Source organism: Ambystoma mexicanum, chromosome 6p (assembly GCF_040938575.1).
Source record: "Ambystoma mexicanum isolate Mex_15411 chromosome 6p, UKY_AmexF1_1, whole genome shotgun sequence".
NCBI lineage: Eukaryota > Metazoa > Chordata > Amphibia > Caudata > Ambystomatidae > Ambystoma > Ambystoma mexicanum.
This window is the reverse complement of record NC_090935.1, coordinates 430,410,564-430,427,348: the sequence shown is the minus strand read 5'-3', so window position 1 is coordinate 430,427,348 and position 16,785 is coordinate 430,410,564. Positions and strand designations below refer to the sequence as shown.

The 16,785-nt window shown below is 49.3% G+C and overlaps 1 protein-coding gene across 1 annotated transcript in view; it reads right to left on the bottom strand.

The window, feature by feature from the left end:
* The window catches only part of MRPS30 (mitochondrial ribosomal protein S30), a 104,166-nt gene extending 90,344 nt beyond the window's left edge, over positions 1–13,822 (bottom strand). The window contains exon 1 of the mRNA XM_069627241.1: positions 13,228–13,822. Coding sequence (XP_069483342.1) covers positions 13,228–13,801 — 574 coding nt within the window. The 5' untranslated portion in view covers positions 13,802–13,822. The remainder of the gene's footprint in view (positions 1–13,227) is intronic.
* Between the last annotated feature and the right edge of the window lie 2,963 nt (positions 13,823–16,785).

Below are 16,785 nucleotides of genomic sequence, written 5' to 3'. Positions count from 1 at the left end.
CTGTATTTGCTTAAACCTGGCGTTTCTCGATACTCTTTTATGATACCCGAGGGCTCGCTCCCACAACCCATCTGCCATCGGGGCCCCCATCTCTGTTTCCCATTCCAGTCTCAAGTGCTCTAAATCGCTCCCAGCCTTCGTCATCAACATCTCGTACAACCTAGAGACCTCATGCCCACCCTCTGATGTGTCATATAGTATCTCCACCGGGGCATCCGGTTTATCGGCCAGGGTAGTTTCGGGCCACCTATTCCGGATCTCCTGCACTATCCTGTGATATGTCATATTGACCCCTGTGCAGTCCCGACCCTGCCTCTAATTCTTCGAACTCCAAGATGGTCCCATCCTGCCAAATATCTCCCATGGTGACCAACCCCACTGACTCCCAGTATATCCGAATGGTTGCCCTGAGCTGCCCATCTCCCTTCGCCAGTGCGACCAATGGGAACTGCAACACACACGGCAAAGGGTTGCCCATCATCCGGCAGGCCCGTTTCCACATGTTCCGTCCCAAAGCTAGCATACTAGGCCGCTCCCTCATGCATGCATTAGCCACCCAGATCACCTCTCGCAAGTAAAAAGGGGAGCAATCCCTCCCAAACAGCCTGTGTTCAGGGGTCTCTTCATCAGAGAGCCACCTGGACACATATTGTAGCTGCGCTGCCACATAATATGCCTCAAAGTTCGGCAGCTTGATTCCGCCCTTCTCATAGAAGTTCTGCAGCTTCCACAGCGCGACTCTGTTGCGCATGCCGTGCCACAGGAATTCTCTGCAAACACTATGTAGCCTCACAAAAAACTTCTTAGGAATCATGTAGGGGATGTTGTTAAAGTAATGCAGAAGCCTGGGCAGCACTACCATTTTAAGCATGGCTCCTCGGCCCATCATAGCTAGTGGTAATCTTTCCCAGAACCTCATACATTTCTCGATCTTCCCCACAGCAAGTTCAGTGTTATGCTTGTGCTCTTCCACGGTCGTATGATACACATCAATCCCCAAGTATCTAAAGGATCTCGTCGCCCACGGGATCTGCAACACTGGCAACCTCTCCACTGGAGTCCCCACATAGCCCCCCAGCGGAAATAGAGTGGATTTCTGAGGGTTTACCGCTATACCGGACAACCAGGCATACCTCCCCATCACCTCTAAGACATACTGCAAATTTTCTTCTGGGTATCTTAGGTATAACAGCATATCATCTGCATACAGGGATATAAGGTGACACTCTCCTCTCACATCGATGCCGACCGGGTCATATTGCTGCCGGAGGTAAATCGCTAAGGGCTCTAGGGCCAGGATATACAACATTGGGGACCAAGGACACCCCTGCCTAGTGCCTCTGCCCAACTGCCATCTCTCTGACACCACTGCGCCCGTACGGACCCTGGCTAGTGGTGCACTGTATAACATCTCGGCCCACCTAACATAACCTGGTCCCATCCCGTACCCTCTCAGAGCCGCTAGCAGCCAGGGCCACCGAACAGAGTCGAACGCCTTAACCGCGTCCAATGCTACTATCGCCATTTCGCCGTCTTCACCACCACCCCACTCGACCACCCTGTGGAGGCGCCTGTGGTTGTGAGTGATGTTCCTATTAGGGACATAGCCCGTCTGGTCCGGGTGGATCAGCTTGCCTATCACTCTACGCATTCTAGTAGCCAGGACAGCTGTCAGGATCTTACTATCTTGGTTCAGCATCGACAGGGGCCTGTAGGAGCCACAATCATGTCCCGGTTTATTCGGCTTGGGGAGCGGTATTATAATCGCCTCCCTAAGTGACTCCGGCAACCGTCCCATCTCGTACGCTTCGTTGAGCATTTCCAACATGGGCGGGAGCACTTCCTCTGCATAAACTTTATAAAATTCACTGGGGAACCCATCTGCCCCTGGGGCCTTACTAGTGGGCAACTGTCTCACAATCTCCTTCAGCTCTTCCAGTGTGATCGGAGCATCCAGCTCCTCTCGCTCCTCATCGCTGACCTTGGGCAAGCCTACATCTTCCAGCACTTCGTCTATCTCCTCCTGGCTGCCCCCCTCGCAACCTTCGTATAAGACCTTATAGTATTCCACGAATGCCCTGTTCACGCCTTCTTGGGTGTCTACCTCCTCCCCCTTTTCATTGGTTACCATTCTGATCGGGGATCGTAGGGTCTCACTCTTGTACAGCCAGGCTAAGAGTCGGCCCGTTTTATCTCCCCCCGCATGCAATCTCTCAATATACTTTCTATAGTTCAAATTACAGAGCCTGTCCCAGTGTTCCGCACACTCTTGTTGCAATTTGGAGACCGCCTCCGCATCTGTCCCACCACCTTTCAACTCCTCCTCCAGCGCAGTCTCAGCTCTATGCAAATCCGCCAGGACTCCCCCCATCAACCCCTTAGACTTCGCAATGGCGATCCCCCGCATTACGACCTTAAAGGCCTCCCATAAGGTGCCAGCCGACTTAACGCTCCCTTTATTCACCTCAAAATAAGCAGTTATCTCTTCTCTAATATCCTCTCTGAAGGCGGGGTCTTTGAGCGCCTCCGCCCTTAGGCGCCATGTTGGTATACGCGCTCGTGGGGAATACAGTTGCCATCGCATGACCAGGGGCGAGTGGTCAGAGAGGACCCTCGCCCTGTAGTCTATATGGTCGCACTCCGCGACTATGTCTGGCGTAGTGAAAAAGTATTCAAGCCTCGTGTGCAGTAGATGCGGAGCCGAATAGTGCGAGTATTGTCTCGCGCTCGGGTGTTTCGCTCTCCACACATCCACTAGGCCAAAATCCGCCAGCAGCATCTGCAATACCCTAGCGGCCGGGCTGGGCCTAGCCATCTTGTCATCCGACCTATCCTCCCTGGGGTTCAACACGCAATTAAAGTCACCACCCCATATCACCGTGCCCCCCATCCCAACACTGAGCTTAGTGCACAGCGTCCTAAAATATGTCGCCGTTTCCTGGTTAGGCACGTATGTGTTTACAATGCACACTACCTTGTTCTCTACCAGCCCCCTCACCATAACCAACCTCCCATCCTCCTCCACAACCTCCTCAATTAGCTTGAATGGGACGTGTGGCGCCACCCACACCAGCACTCCTCTGGCATAGGCGGAGTACGTTGATCCTACCACTGTTCCCTTCCACTTCCTCCCTACCAGCTCCAGTTTCTCTCGCTTTAGGTGTGTCTCCTGTAGCAGGGCTACGTCTATCTTCTGCCTCTTAAGATACAACATGACTTTATTTCGCTTAAGATAACTGTTAAGCCCCCTAACGTTCCACGTTAATATCCTGAGGTCTCCCATGGCCTATCAGTAGTTTCCTCCCCCCATCCGAGGCAATCCCTCCCCACTTTGCGAATACCCACTCCCGGTTTCACCCCCAGGCTCATACAAAAACTAAAACTCCCCCCCAAACCCCTACCCCCAACAACTGCCCAGCTCCATCCCTGGATCTCAGGCATCCCTGTGTTCGGTCCTCCTTGGAAACCCAAATAGAGAACCTGACAGGGTGTCACCCCACTAACAGTGACTAAACTAAACACAAAAAAGGGGGTGTGAAGGGTGGCTTCAGGCGGCTCCTCAACTTCGCAACCATGTCCGCGCAAGGATCACGTTTCATAACCCCTGGCGCGCGCATGTTCTCAAGCGAGTTCAGTGACTATAATCTAGTCCCAATGCTCATGACCCGACCGGGCCTACAGCGTTACTTATCTCGTCCTTTATTTTCCACCGGCCGTCTGAACATCTGACTCCTGAGGGCAGTTGTGTGCATCCAACCACTCCATAGCATACTCCGGGGTGACAAAGAACAGTAGCTTGCTCTGAAAGAAAACCTTCAGTTTGGCCGGATAGAGCAACATGTATTTAAGCCCCGCTTCCCGCAATCTCCTCTTCACCGTTCCAAAGTTCATACGACTGCGCTGAACCTGCAGCGTGTAGTCGGGATAGGCCGTTATATTCGCCGCTCCTCGTTGTATTGTGCCTCCCTTGCGGAAGTATTCAAGGATCCTTTCTCGGTCCCGGTAGTTAAGGATCTTAGCTATCACTGGCCTGGGCGGGTTTCCCGGTGGTGGCTTCCTAGTTAAGGCCCTGTGCGCTCTCTCAACCGCAAAACCCTGCGACAGGGTGCCTCCCGTGATCTCCTGCAGTAGCATGTTTTCGATAAATTCTGTTGGATTGTGGCCCTCCGCACCCTCCGGCAGGCCCACGATGCGAATGTTGTTCCTCCGGGCGCGCCCTTCTGCCTCCTCCGCCCTACTCTCCAAGTTGCCCACGCGTTGCACCAGGGCATGGAGTTCACGCTTATGCACAGCGCAGTCCGCCGCGGTAGGGCCCAATTCTTTCTCCAAAGTCTCCGTGCGCTCTGCCAGGGTACGCACGTCCTGCCTTAGGAGGTTCACGTCCTCCTGCACTGCCCCAACCTGGCGTTCCATTGTGGTCTTCAGTTCAGCCACAGCGAGCTGGAGCTTGGTCTCCCAGGTCGCTTTCAGGTCTGCGATCGCAGAGAGGACCTCGTGGTTCGCACCCCCGGCGGCCATTTCCTTGGCTTGCGTTTTGTCTTTGCTTTTGGCTCCGTCTGGGCCGGGAGGCGTTTTAGCGTATTCGTCGAGCGTGTGCTGTTTGGTCTTCGCTCTCAGGGGCTTGTTAGACATGTCTCACGTCCTTCAATCCCCGCTCGGATCTGGGGCAGGGTGTCACAGTGCGCTCTGCGGGTGCCCCGTTGTGATCACCACTCCTCTGACACAAAGTTCCTCTGTCGTCCCCCCCCCCCGGCCATCTTGTCTATTACCTAGCTAAGCCAGGTCGCGCCTCACCCTCTGAGGCCCACTTTAGGCCACAAAGGGCCCGGGGCACAGTTCCCGGTCATACCGCACGCTCCGGTTACAAAGTATCTTCGATCAGGCCCTGCACCCTTCCCAGGTCCACGTCGTCGGCCTCGCAGGACTGGGTGTCCTTAATGACCTTGATGCACCCGCGTCATGCACCTAAACCACCACCAAGCTCCAATGCGACCGTCAGGCGCCCAGATCAAGCACCCCTTTGTTCCTTCGTTCGGCGGCGGCGGCGGCCATTTTCTCGTTCATCGCAATCTCGCCTCCAGATCTTCTTTTAGTTTCTTGTTGCGCTCTCACGGTGCAGGCCCGTATCGAAACATATCCTCACGTTCACCTGAGATTCATGCGCGCTGTCATATCGGTCTCAGCCAAATTACATCGGTCCTTGCACTGTTTTCAGTCGGATAATGTGCGGATCTTCGGGAGCCCCCGTACAGACACGTCCTTTCACATGGCTTCCTAGCCACGCCCCCCCCTCATCAGCACACCTTGACCCTCCTTTCCCGTCACTCTCTGGCTGGCCTTCCTTGACCCTCCTCCTGCACCACCTGTGAAGCTAAAAACCTCAGTGTCATCTTCGAACCCACACTCCTCTCACATCTCTGATGCCTCTAAGAAGTCAGCTACCAACTGCACCTTCTCAGAGGTATTCTTCCTTCTCCTCCACCCAGAAGCTTACCGTCTCTAGAGCTCCGGTTCTTTCCAGGCTGGACTACCGCAAAAGGCTTTTTCTAAATCTGTCTGCTTCTACTCTCCGCCCTCTGCAACTCATCCAGAACAGGACTGTGAGACTTGTCCTTGGCCTCAAGACCTGGGATTGTAGCTCTCCAGCACTGAAATCTCGCCATGGCTCTTTGTGGATACAAGGATTAAATTCAAGACCCTTTGCATTGTCCACAAAGATTTCTGGCGCCTGGGTGGAAAACACATTCAACTCTCCCTCCGTAAATAGCTTCCCACTCGAGCTCTTCAGTCCTCCACCTCAACTCCCGCAGGGTCAGTCTCTTCTCCAAGCAACAAGTTGGTGGTAGATCTCCTCGGCCGGGGTCTCCCTCTGGAACAGCCTCCCTGCCACTCTGAAACTTGAGAACCATTTCCAGTTCTGAAAGCACCTCAAGACCTTCCTCATTGCTTCTGCCTTCTCTCTTCCTCTCCCCTGCTGATCTGTCTGCTTCGGCACTGCACACCTCGATTGCCCTCCGATTTCGAGCCCAAGTCTATGGCCACCCTGCCTCACACCCGCACTGCCTCCCGGCAACCCTTGCCCTTGGGTCTGTATCTATAACCCCACAGTCCCCTTTCTTGTCTGTGCTTTAATCCTGCACTTGCCACCTTGCTGGCTGCAGTACCTTTGGTTGGGATTATCCCTTGTTAAGCACTTTCAATTTCTCCCTTGCACATTCTCAAGGTCACTAAGCCTATTCAGATGGTTGTTTTGGTCCTCCCATGTTCTCCTCCCTTGCCTAGTCATGATCTGAAACACTTGTGTATGAGCGCGATACAAATAAATATCATATATAAAAGAAAAGCAAAACACGATATTGGCTTTCCATGTCCGAGTGGGTGTACTTATTTGATTAGAGCAGTGCGTCTGTGTTGCAGACTCCTCAGATGAAATCTTTCACCAATGCCGCTCCCATCAATTCCTTGGGGCCACCCCAACGATACAGCCAAAGACTTTCTGAATGGAATAAAGACTAGTTCAGCTCCTTCTGGGGGAAGACCGCTTTCAGGTTTCCTGTATGCTGTTGGGGGGTTCCTTTCACCAATTGTCACCTGCAAACTACTCTGGTGCTTCATATAAAACTGTTACCAAATCCCTGGACTCTAAACCATGGCTCATATCCCCCTCACATCCTGGAACCCATACTCAAGAATTTTCTGGACTATGGTTACCAACCCAGCTGATGTGGACCCTTTCGGGATCAGAGGGTGGGCTGTGGAAATGGCGTTTTCATTTGCAATGTAGTACAGGACTTAATTTCCCCACTAAAATCATATCAATGTATTGCACAACTTCCATTTTCAAAAGTATTGGGTGATTTATTTTTCCCAAATGTATTTTCCTAAGTGTCCCTGCACTGCGTGGGTGTGGGGTTGTGCACCCAAGCCAGGATCCCTCTAAAGAACCAGTTCCATCTGTTGCTCAGATGCAGCCTGGAACTCCTTTCAACCCTTCCTTCCACTCGCCCCTATATTTAATCTCCCCTTTGTCTTTGCATGCAGCATCTCTGTACCCTGCAAAACCAGTTCCACTAATTACCATAGATGGGGGCTCTGGAAAGCAACTTGTCCACAGAATGTAATTATCCTGAGTCATCAAGCTATCCCCTGTTCTGGGAGGCTCTTCCATTCCCTAGTGCAACAGACAACCTCCTCTTTGACCCAACACTGTATAATTTCATCGCCCCATACCCTATAATTACCATCCCCTCTGGGCTCAAACTGCCAACTCCCCTGACCTGGGAATCACACAGAATACCTGAAAAGGTGTCCCACTCTGCATCCCATCTCTCTTGAAAACGACCCTGGCAACCCTTGCCCAAACAAACACTTGCCTTGGTGAGAGGCCGGCCCTTCAGTGGGCGGGGACAACAGCTTTATGTAAGCCTGTGGAGAGAGGACGGACCCTTTCTTGGATGCTTGCTGGGTGCATGGAGACTGGAGGCGTATAGTGTAGTGTAGCTTAATGAGATATTAGTTACCCATACGTTTAAATTAAAACCACCACTATGTACACATTCAAACATGCTCTTTGCCTACATGGAAATCTTGATCATATGTGTGATGTCATATCTGCTTTTGCTGGTTTAATGAGAATAATGACCCTCAGAAGATAGGGGTTACATAATGTGTTAACAAGATTGTGTCATGTGTCTACATCAGAGTAATGCATCAGAGCGCTATCTCTTTGCATCTAAGAACTTTACAATTCCTGACACTACAGCACCCCCAGGAACAATGTTTTATTAGGCTAAGGATCATCAGAACTATGTGGGACGTTGGGTGTTCCGTTGACCAACTGGGGAGTGTTACCATATCACCTGGAGTGTGGATGAACACAAAGAATGCAGGTGATGTGAAAGGGGTGACAAAGATATGGATGTAGAGAGACAGGTGTACACATTTATAGAGCCCACCCACTCACCTCCGTCATACTGGAAGAACAGCAAGAAAGCACTGGGTTTGACACCTGGTATCATCCCAATACCACATTGAAGGCATTAGACACGGTATATGCTCAGACAACCATATTAAATGTACCCTCAAACTGATGCTGTAGACATGAGCCTGCAGACACCACTGGAAATAGAACTATAAGTAAAGTCTGGCAGATGTAAAATTATACGATTAAAGGGAAGATACGTGGACACACTGAACTATAGGTATCAATATCTAAAGAACAAAGAATGAAGTAAACATATGCGAATATGAAGAAAAACCATATACACCAACATTAAGTGACAAGGGATGTAATAAATGTATATATGTTGAAACGCAAGGTAGACAAGATAACAATGAAGCTTGCTAAAGTAGGAAATAGATCGGAAGCAAAGCAGCCACGCTAAGAAAATGACATCTGCATTGTATAAGGAGTGTGCCAAACAATGAGGGCCATGTAATGGTGAACCCTACATTGTTGCACAGGCCCATCTGCTGCTGTTATTACGTTCTCTGTATTTTATGTAGAGCTAGTTAAAGGCGTGCCTACCAGATAAGAAGCATCCAATAACGATACTAACACTTGCACAACTATATGTATACATTTCCGTTAACCAATCCCTCCTCCCTGTAGGTTTTTACAGTTAGCCACGTAGGATGATGTCATAGCGGACATAGGCAAGGTATAAAACCTTTGGGGTAATCAAAATGCATTGAAAAGTGAGTGAGCTGCAATTTGCTGGTTCAACAGGTTTCCCTACTTTATTGAACTGATAATAAAGTTGTATTTTACCATATTCTTTTGAGTCCGTCTGGTCATTTGAGCCCGAGATAATTTATTGAGGTAATCCCATTAGCACTTGGAACGCTCCAGGTGCTATTGCACATTCACTAAAAATAGCTTCCCCTTATACCCCTCCTCCCCTTCAATTAACGCCCCATCTCCAACTAATGCTTACTTGCCAGGATTGCACAGCATATTCCCAGCTCAGCCTCTTCTCACAATCACACAGCCTTCCAGACCCTGCTCAGTTAGGTTTCAGACCCCTCCATGGACCTGAAAAGAACAGCAGATTCAGCAGACTACGCCGCACTCATCCTGCTTCACCTCCCGGCCAATACCACACTGCTCTCACAAACAGACTCTTCTCCCTAGGCATTAGAGGCTCTGCCATAAGATGGACCTCCTCTTTCCTTTCAGACTGCTCACAAATCGCCATTCAGTACCCTTTTTCATCTGCCCCAATACCCCCCCCCCCCCCCCCCCCCCCCCGAGACCTGTACCTCATGGGAGTCTCTCATGGAGCTTCCCTCTCCTCTTCAACCTTTAACTATCCCCACTCCCCAGACTCATCCGCTCCCACAATCTCCCTGCTACAACTACGCTGATAAAACAGATCATTTTCAAGATCCCCAACTCCCCGTTTTCACCCCCACACAACTCGCATCCTGTCCCTCACAGACAAGAATGTTGGATGACGCACAATCACCTCCTCCTCAATCCTGGAAAAACAGAAATCTAACCTGCAGCAAAACTGCTCTCCTTCCCCAACCCACCCGTTGGCTGCCATCCTTAGGACCCCCACCCACTATCATCCTCAGCCAAAAACCTTGGTTGCACCTTCAATTCAGACCTAACCCTATCCTGCCACATGAATGCAGACTCCAGAGTATGCCACTTCCAAATGCTCAAGCACATATTTCCTTATCTCCATTACACTCACAGAATCTCTGCAATTATGGCCATCATCCGATCCTGCCTAGACTATGCCAATTCACTATCTAGGCACCTCCAACGGATCTAAAAGGCTCCCCTTTGCACTCATCCCGCAGAGAGCACATCTCTGCTGCTCCACTGACTGCTTATCAGCCGCTGGGCCTCTTTTAAAGCCATTTGCGTTACCCATCGTTCCCTACACAAGAAAGGCCCTGTATGCCTCCAAAACAAACATACACGCAACTGCCACAACCGATGCCTAAGATCAGGTGCTGGAAACCTCCTGTTGGTGCACCCCATCCTCAGTCCTAGAACCTACCCTCTTGAATGCCCTTCACCTCACCATCTGTCTCAGAGGACCAACTCTCAGAAAGGCCATTAACCTGGCTCTTCACCACCTTGCAACCTCAAACCCTGCTGCAACCCCTCACATAACAGGTACTGACCGGCAGCAGTCAAACCACGCGCAGCACCAATTCTCCTTTTAGTTACTTTGCTTAGCTCCTTTCTTATTCATCGGGGTCCTGCTTCCCCCCTCAATATCTTTTCACTGACTCAGCTCACCCCCCCTCCATCAGAATAGCCAGGTTATGGCACCAGGAAGAATCTTGGGGGCGTCCAGCATCCCACACTTGGAAGAACTACGAAAGAGGGCTAGGTAATACACCAGCTTAGTTTTGTGGGAGTGGGTTGGAAATTAAAAAAATTCTTTTAAAATAATAAATTAAAAAAATATTGCACTATTTCCTGAGGGCAGGCAACGTGTTGCACCAGGATGTATTGGGGGTGGACTATGTGTTACATGTGGACTGTGGCAATGTATGACTAATGCTTTGAGGGTGGGCACAGTATCTGCATTTGAACTGTTTGATGGGGATAATGTATCCCATTTGGACAGACTTGAGAGTGGGCACACAATTCAATGAACTGGGGTGGGCAATATATGGCACAGATTAAATCTTGAAGGGGTGGGAAATGTGTTGCACCTCAATGGATTTGGTGGTGAACTATGTGCTTCATTTGGATTCTTTAGGGGTGGGCAATATATTACTCTTACTCTGTCCGTCTGCACCTGACCTGTGACATGGTCAATGTGTTTCTGTTGGACGGACTTCAGAGTGAGCAGCGTATCGCACTAGATTGACACTGAGGGCGGGCAATATATTGCACTAAGAGAGTGGTCAGAGATCGCCACTTAAAGAAGTCTCTGGTGATAACCTTTGTATAGCACTTGGAAGGGCTACGTAGTTGACATAAGGCTGCATTTAGGCGAGACCAAGAGGCGACCAAGTCATGGGATCTAGGCGATTGTAGAATGTGTACCACCACATGGAATACAGGTGTTGGCAGAATGCTGCCTTTACGGTTAAGTGGGGTTTTGAATGCAGCCACTTAATGATAGCTGATGCACGCAGAACGTACCCAACACAATTTATCAACCCAGATGTTATTTTTTCCAGATGTACCAATTGTAGGCTCTCACTTGATTATAACCAATGCATTTTTCTACTTACACTCTGCGCTTTTGTAATTAGCCAAAGGCACAGCCACACTCCCGCAAGCATCTGCTTTTACATACAATTCGAACAACACTGCTGCCATAAGAACATAGCTACTTTTAGGACACGAAATAAGGACTGTAGCAACATACGATCTATCCTCTCACACACACCTCCAGCTGATCTCCCTAGTGTACCTCTCTGCACCCATGGGTGGCTAGCAAGGACCAGGCCAAGCCCTCATAACCCTAATGGCCAGTATGCACACATATACTAACCCCTAACTTCTCTCATTGGTCCCTCCAAGGGCTTTCAACAGAGCACATTGGACCATACCCATAGGTATGACAGGATGAGACTACCTACTAATTCGATGCCTGACTATGCAGGAAACGGACCATAAACTTTGCCTGGGAAAAACATGCTCAATTATGTTGTATGGAAGGACACAAACAATACTTTGAACAAGCTCCTAATTTACAAATGAATGGGTAATTGAGATTCATGTTTTACAAAATGGATATAGAGCACTGCATTTAATCTGCAAATAAATTGTAAACCAGATTAAGACAAGACAAGCTTGGTGGGAGAGTGAAACCAAGTGGATGTTATTAAATATTTATACTGCACCCATCACCACCACAGTGGTCTTATGGTGCCTGACCTTGCCCAAGCACTGGCATATTGTGATCCTACTTGGGCGTCATCAGACCCGTCTGCTGGATATAAGCGTTTAGAGAAAGTGATATCAATGTGGGATTGGGCAGTGGCAATTTAGTGAGGGGAAAGACACTGGAGGGGCAATGGTTGTTTTAGCTGGCATGCATGTTTCCTAACTGATTAGTTCTTGGTAAGTATGAAATAATGCCCAAGAAATGTGCATCCAGTTTTAAAAGCTTAACTTTGATGAAGTATGCGCAGACCAGACAATACTTGGTGCCAAATATGGTAGGCCTTTGGTGAGTGATAAGACTTGAGAGAGGCTCAAGTGGATACTAGTATAGTGGGGTATTTCGCCAATTTATATTGCAATAAACATTCCCTAAGGCAAGGGAGATAGCAGAGTTTGCCTAGCCAGCCAGCAGAGGGGTCAGTGCCAAAAGTTGTACATATATAGATGAATGTGTGGGGAAGTGATAGAAAGGGGGTAGAGGAGAGGTGATGGCATTGGGACCAGTTATTTCTTAAACTGCATGCTGGGTATAGTTCACCAAAATGTTAAGGTGGCTGATTTCTACAGAGCATGATTCCCATGTTCTGATAATAAGGGAATGATTTAAAGTCTCCAGAGCTTATTTAGGTCCTAAGTGTCATATAGTTCTAACCCTCAAAGTCCAGATGGTCACTTGCTGCGTTAGGCAAAAACAATCTTAAAATGACACGTTGATGTATCAAAGAATGTAAGCAAATTCTACACATTCACGTGATCCGAAGGAACTCCGAAGTCTTAAAAAACAGCACACTGAAGAAAGCTGGGTATTGAGATTAGCTCTACCCATGATCTAGTTGCCATTTGTTTAGACAAGCTATTGTGTTAGAAACGTATTATAACGTGCACCAAATAAATATTTGAATGAAAAAGAAAATGTTAAAGTACAACAAATATACTGAATCTTGGGATGGAATGTTCAACCATTTTCTGTCGATCTATATTGCCTGCCTGGTGGTTGACATTCAGATGTGAAGGGGTAGGGCGTCATAGTAGTTGGACTGCCGTTTAGGAACACAGCACAATCTGCACTAAATAGAATTACACGAAAACTGAAAACAAGGTTATGAATTGCTAATACTTATTACTGAATACGTCGTTTGTGTGCCGTCGATTTATATGCATCATTGGTGTGGAGATCACTTTAACTGATATTTAGTTTAGAAAGCATTTAAACAGTACTACAACGAAACCCGTCATGGAAATTAACTCGCAAAGAACAAATCATAAATAAATAAGCCCACTATTTGTGACATGATCATCAAGCAACAGGTTCCCACCGTCTGCAAGTATGGCGTTTGCCCGTCCCTTGACGGGTTATTTACCTAGGTGAGAGGCTGCGAGCAGAGGGTTGTGGCGCGCCAGCTCGGCCCGCAGTACGGATACCAGACCTGTAAGGAACGGCTCCGCGCTGTGCTCCTGCAATTGATGCAGAACGGGTCGCCGTTTCTTCATGTAGAAGGTCTCCTGCAGGAGGGCGTCACAAACCAGAGACCGAAGGTCCTCCAGCTCCAGTCCCGGGGTGTCGGGGGCTGCCCCCGCGGGCAGCCCCGGCAGCATTGCGGTCTTGGTGAAGTGCTGGTACCATCGGTCTGCGTTAAGCGCGAACGTCTGCGGGTAGATCACGTACTTTCGCCGTTGTAACTTAGTGAGCAGTCGGATCTTCTCGGTCACCGAGTCGGTTTCATGTACGAGGCGCCGTTCCTCCGCATATCGACGCTGCGAAGAAGCCTTGCTTCGCGCAGTCAACGAGGCTACCACTGGGGGGTACAGGGAGCGTGGAGGCGGCTGGGTTTCCGCGAGCTCGGCATGTCGAGCAGTCTGTGTACAGAGCGCTGCAGATCCACGAACTCGAGCAACCACCGGTATCACCAACCTGCATCCACTGGACGCCGCCATTTCTGAAAGGTCAAGGTGCTGTCAACTGGGATCGACGACGTATAGAAAGAAAACTAGAATGCGCGCCTCAGGTGCCATGATGCATTTTGGAGGCCATGTTAGGTATATAACATGAACTGCATATCCTTTCATAAGATCAGAGCTCTTATAAACAAGCAGGTTTCAAAAGTTGTATTGAACATTTTGTAAGATTAAGGAACATTACAACCTTTACCAAGCCCCTAGCAGAGGGTGATAGAATCACGTATAAGACACATTTCTGTGTGGGACCCGGTACACAAGGAAGCACTGTACAGTTGGAAAACAAGGAGATTCACAATTTCTGAATCTCATGTATTTACAAAGTGTTTATAATGGAGGATACTGATTCTATGTCCCGATGGAGGCTCAGATTATGCTTTCTTCCTTTACTGAAAGCTCGAGCAGCATACAAAATTGTTTAACGGCACAACACAATAAAGGAGAACAACATAACCAAAAAGGACATTTCCCACAATAAATTCCTTGGGTGTAGTTCGTTCTCTTTATGTCCATGAACTTCAAAGTCACATGACCCCCTCAACCAATACCATCTGACACAGTCCCTTATCCTCTCCTGTCCTTCTGCGTCATTCCTCTTTCTTTGCTGCTTGGGTAGCTAGATAAGTGCCTTTCTCATTTTACTTATTTACTGAGTGATTACGAGGTGTGAATGACATTAGTGTATTGTTTATTTCACAATAACAAGGTAACAGGGTCATAGCTCTCAACCATTTGTGTCGTAAAGGCGGGTGAAATCACCCGATTTTGTTTTTGGCGGGTGAGACGCCCATTGAAATGAATGGACGTGCAAGAGGCTTGGCGGGAGAGCCAGCCCTTTACAAGGCGGGTGACACCCGCCAAATGCGTGTCAGTTGAGAGCTATGCAGGGTAGCGTAGCGCACTTGCGCGCACAGTGTTTAGTCAGGATTTGGCGCCGCATATCTGCATGGTGGAAAAATAACGAGTGGCGACCGCGGCGTGGCCTCGTAGCTCCGGCAGCACAACTCCATTATCACAGCAAAGGGGGCACTGTGGCACGCAACGACATTGGAGCGCGACGGGACCTCAGAAGTCCCGGAGCTCTGTGGTTGCAGCGTGAAGAGAGTGTCAGGAGAAGCTCGGTATGGAGGATAGTGTTGGATTAAAACATTACACGGCAACCCCGTTAAGAATTCATACATGCCAACCCTCCCGATTTAGGCGGGAGACTCCCGATTTTTCACAGAAAAATATAGCTATTTTTCACAATCTCCCGCCTAAAACAACAGTAGCCCCAGTGCATTCCTATGGGAAAATGCACGTCTCCCGATTTCCCTGGGGAAATCTCCTTCCCAGGAGTGTCGGAATGTTGGCATGTATGATAATTAATACGATGGCTGGCGAGGATAAGCAGCTGAACATGGTTCCATTGCACCATCTAGTGGCAGATCAAATTATTGACCCCAAAAGGGCCTAATTGAGAGAAACTGCTCAGTGCAGGTACAAAGTCAGCAGCCAAAGATAACAGTAAGTGCTAAGCACCAGATAAAAGGCACAGACCCAGGAAAACCTGCTATTTAGTACACCCAGACCGACTTAGCTGCATTAATAGACGGGAGCTGGCCCAAGACACCTGCATATAACGCACCAATAGACAAAATGTGTAACTCCAGTGAAGCCGAGGAACCGCACACCAGCAGACAGTGGTCGACAGCCAATAAGGCTAGAGCAGTACAATGCATACTGGGCACAGGTGTGGGGGTGCAGCGCATGGCAAGAGCCTGGTGGAGGATCTCGTTTCATTCTCTCAGGGTATAGAAGCCCTGAGAGGTGAGTCCCCAGAGAAGTTTCGTGAGGGGCATGAGGGAAGAAAGAAGACCCGAAAGGTCTGCAGCAACCTAACGCCCCTGGGCTCGCCACGTAGGCCTAAAGGTGGCAAAAAGAGAGTGAGGTCTTGGGAGAGGAGGGGCACTGCATATACGGAAGACAAGTCCAATTCAGAGGACACAGAAATGGAGGAGGAATGGGATGATTTGTCCAAATATGGCTCACAAGAAGCGGACACATCCTCTTCAAGCCCCCCTGTAAGGCGTAAGGCTTTGAAGAAAAGGAAAAGAAGGGATGACGAGGAGATGGAGGAAGTATTTGACCCCGACTCGCTCATTCACCCCAGGACAGCAGAGTGGGATCCGCCCGCCAAGATTGCCAATTACATAAAGAAGAGAATAAAGTGCTCCCTATCCAAATAAGCCAGAAGTAAGTTAAGGGCGGAATGTCCCAGGCCCTTGGTCCCAGATAACATGGCCGAGACGCCAGAGGTAGACGAGAAAATGATGTCCTTATTGGGCGTTATGGCAGAGACATCAGGAAAGGGATTGATAGGTCCTGGAGGTCCTGCCAGTACAAGCCCCTGGATGTCTTGGGTCCATTGACCAAGATCTGGCAAATTTGCGGAAGAGGCCAAGCAACCGGAGCAGAGGGTGCCCCCGGAGATATTGGCAGGCTGGGCTCAGAGGGCTATATGCCTGTTGGGCAATGCCAACAACGCGGTTGCAACCGAGAGAAGGAGGACCATCCTGGTAAAAAGCGACCCAAAGATGGGGGAATTGGCCACGGCAGAGTCGACCTCCAACAGTACAGAGAAGCTGTTTGGAGACGCCTTTATTAAGGAGATGGCAAAATTTGCCAGTACCTATTCATTGATAGACAAGTCGCCGGCCTCGCTCAAGAGGGTATTCGGCAGCAAGGTTTTCAGCGGGGCTGGCAGAGGTAGGGGCCACTCTGCCAGCCATTTCTCCTCCTTCAGGCCCTACGCCAGTAACAGAAGCGAGTGGAGAAATCAAGAGGAACACCGACCTAACCCCTTCTTCCAATCGAGAGGAAAGGGCAGTGGTAGATGCTGAAGAGGAAACAACAGAGTCCAACAGGCTAATACAGGTGAGCCAAGTTAGAGAAACACATGCACACAAGGTAACAAAGGGGAC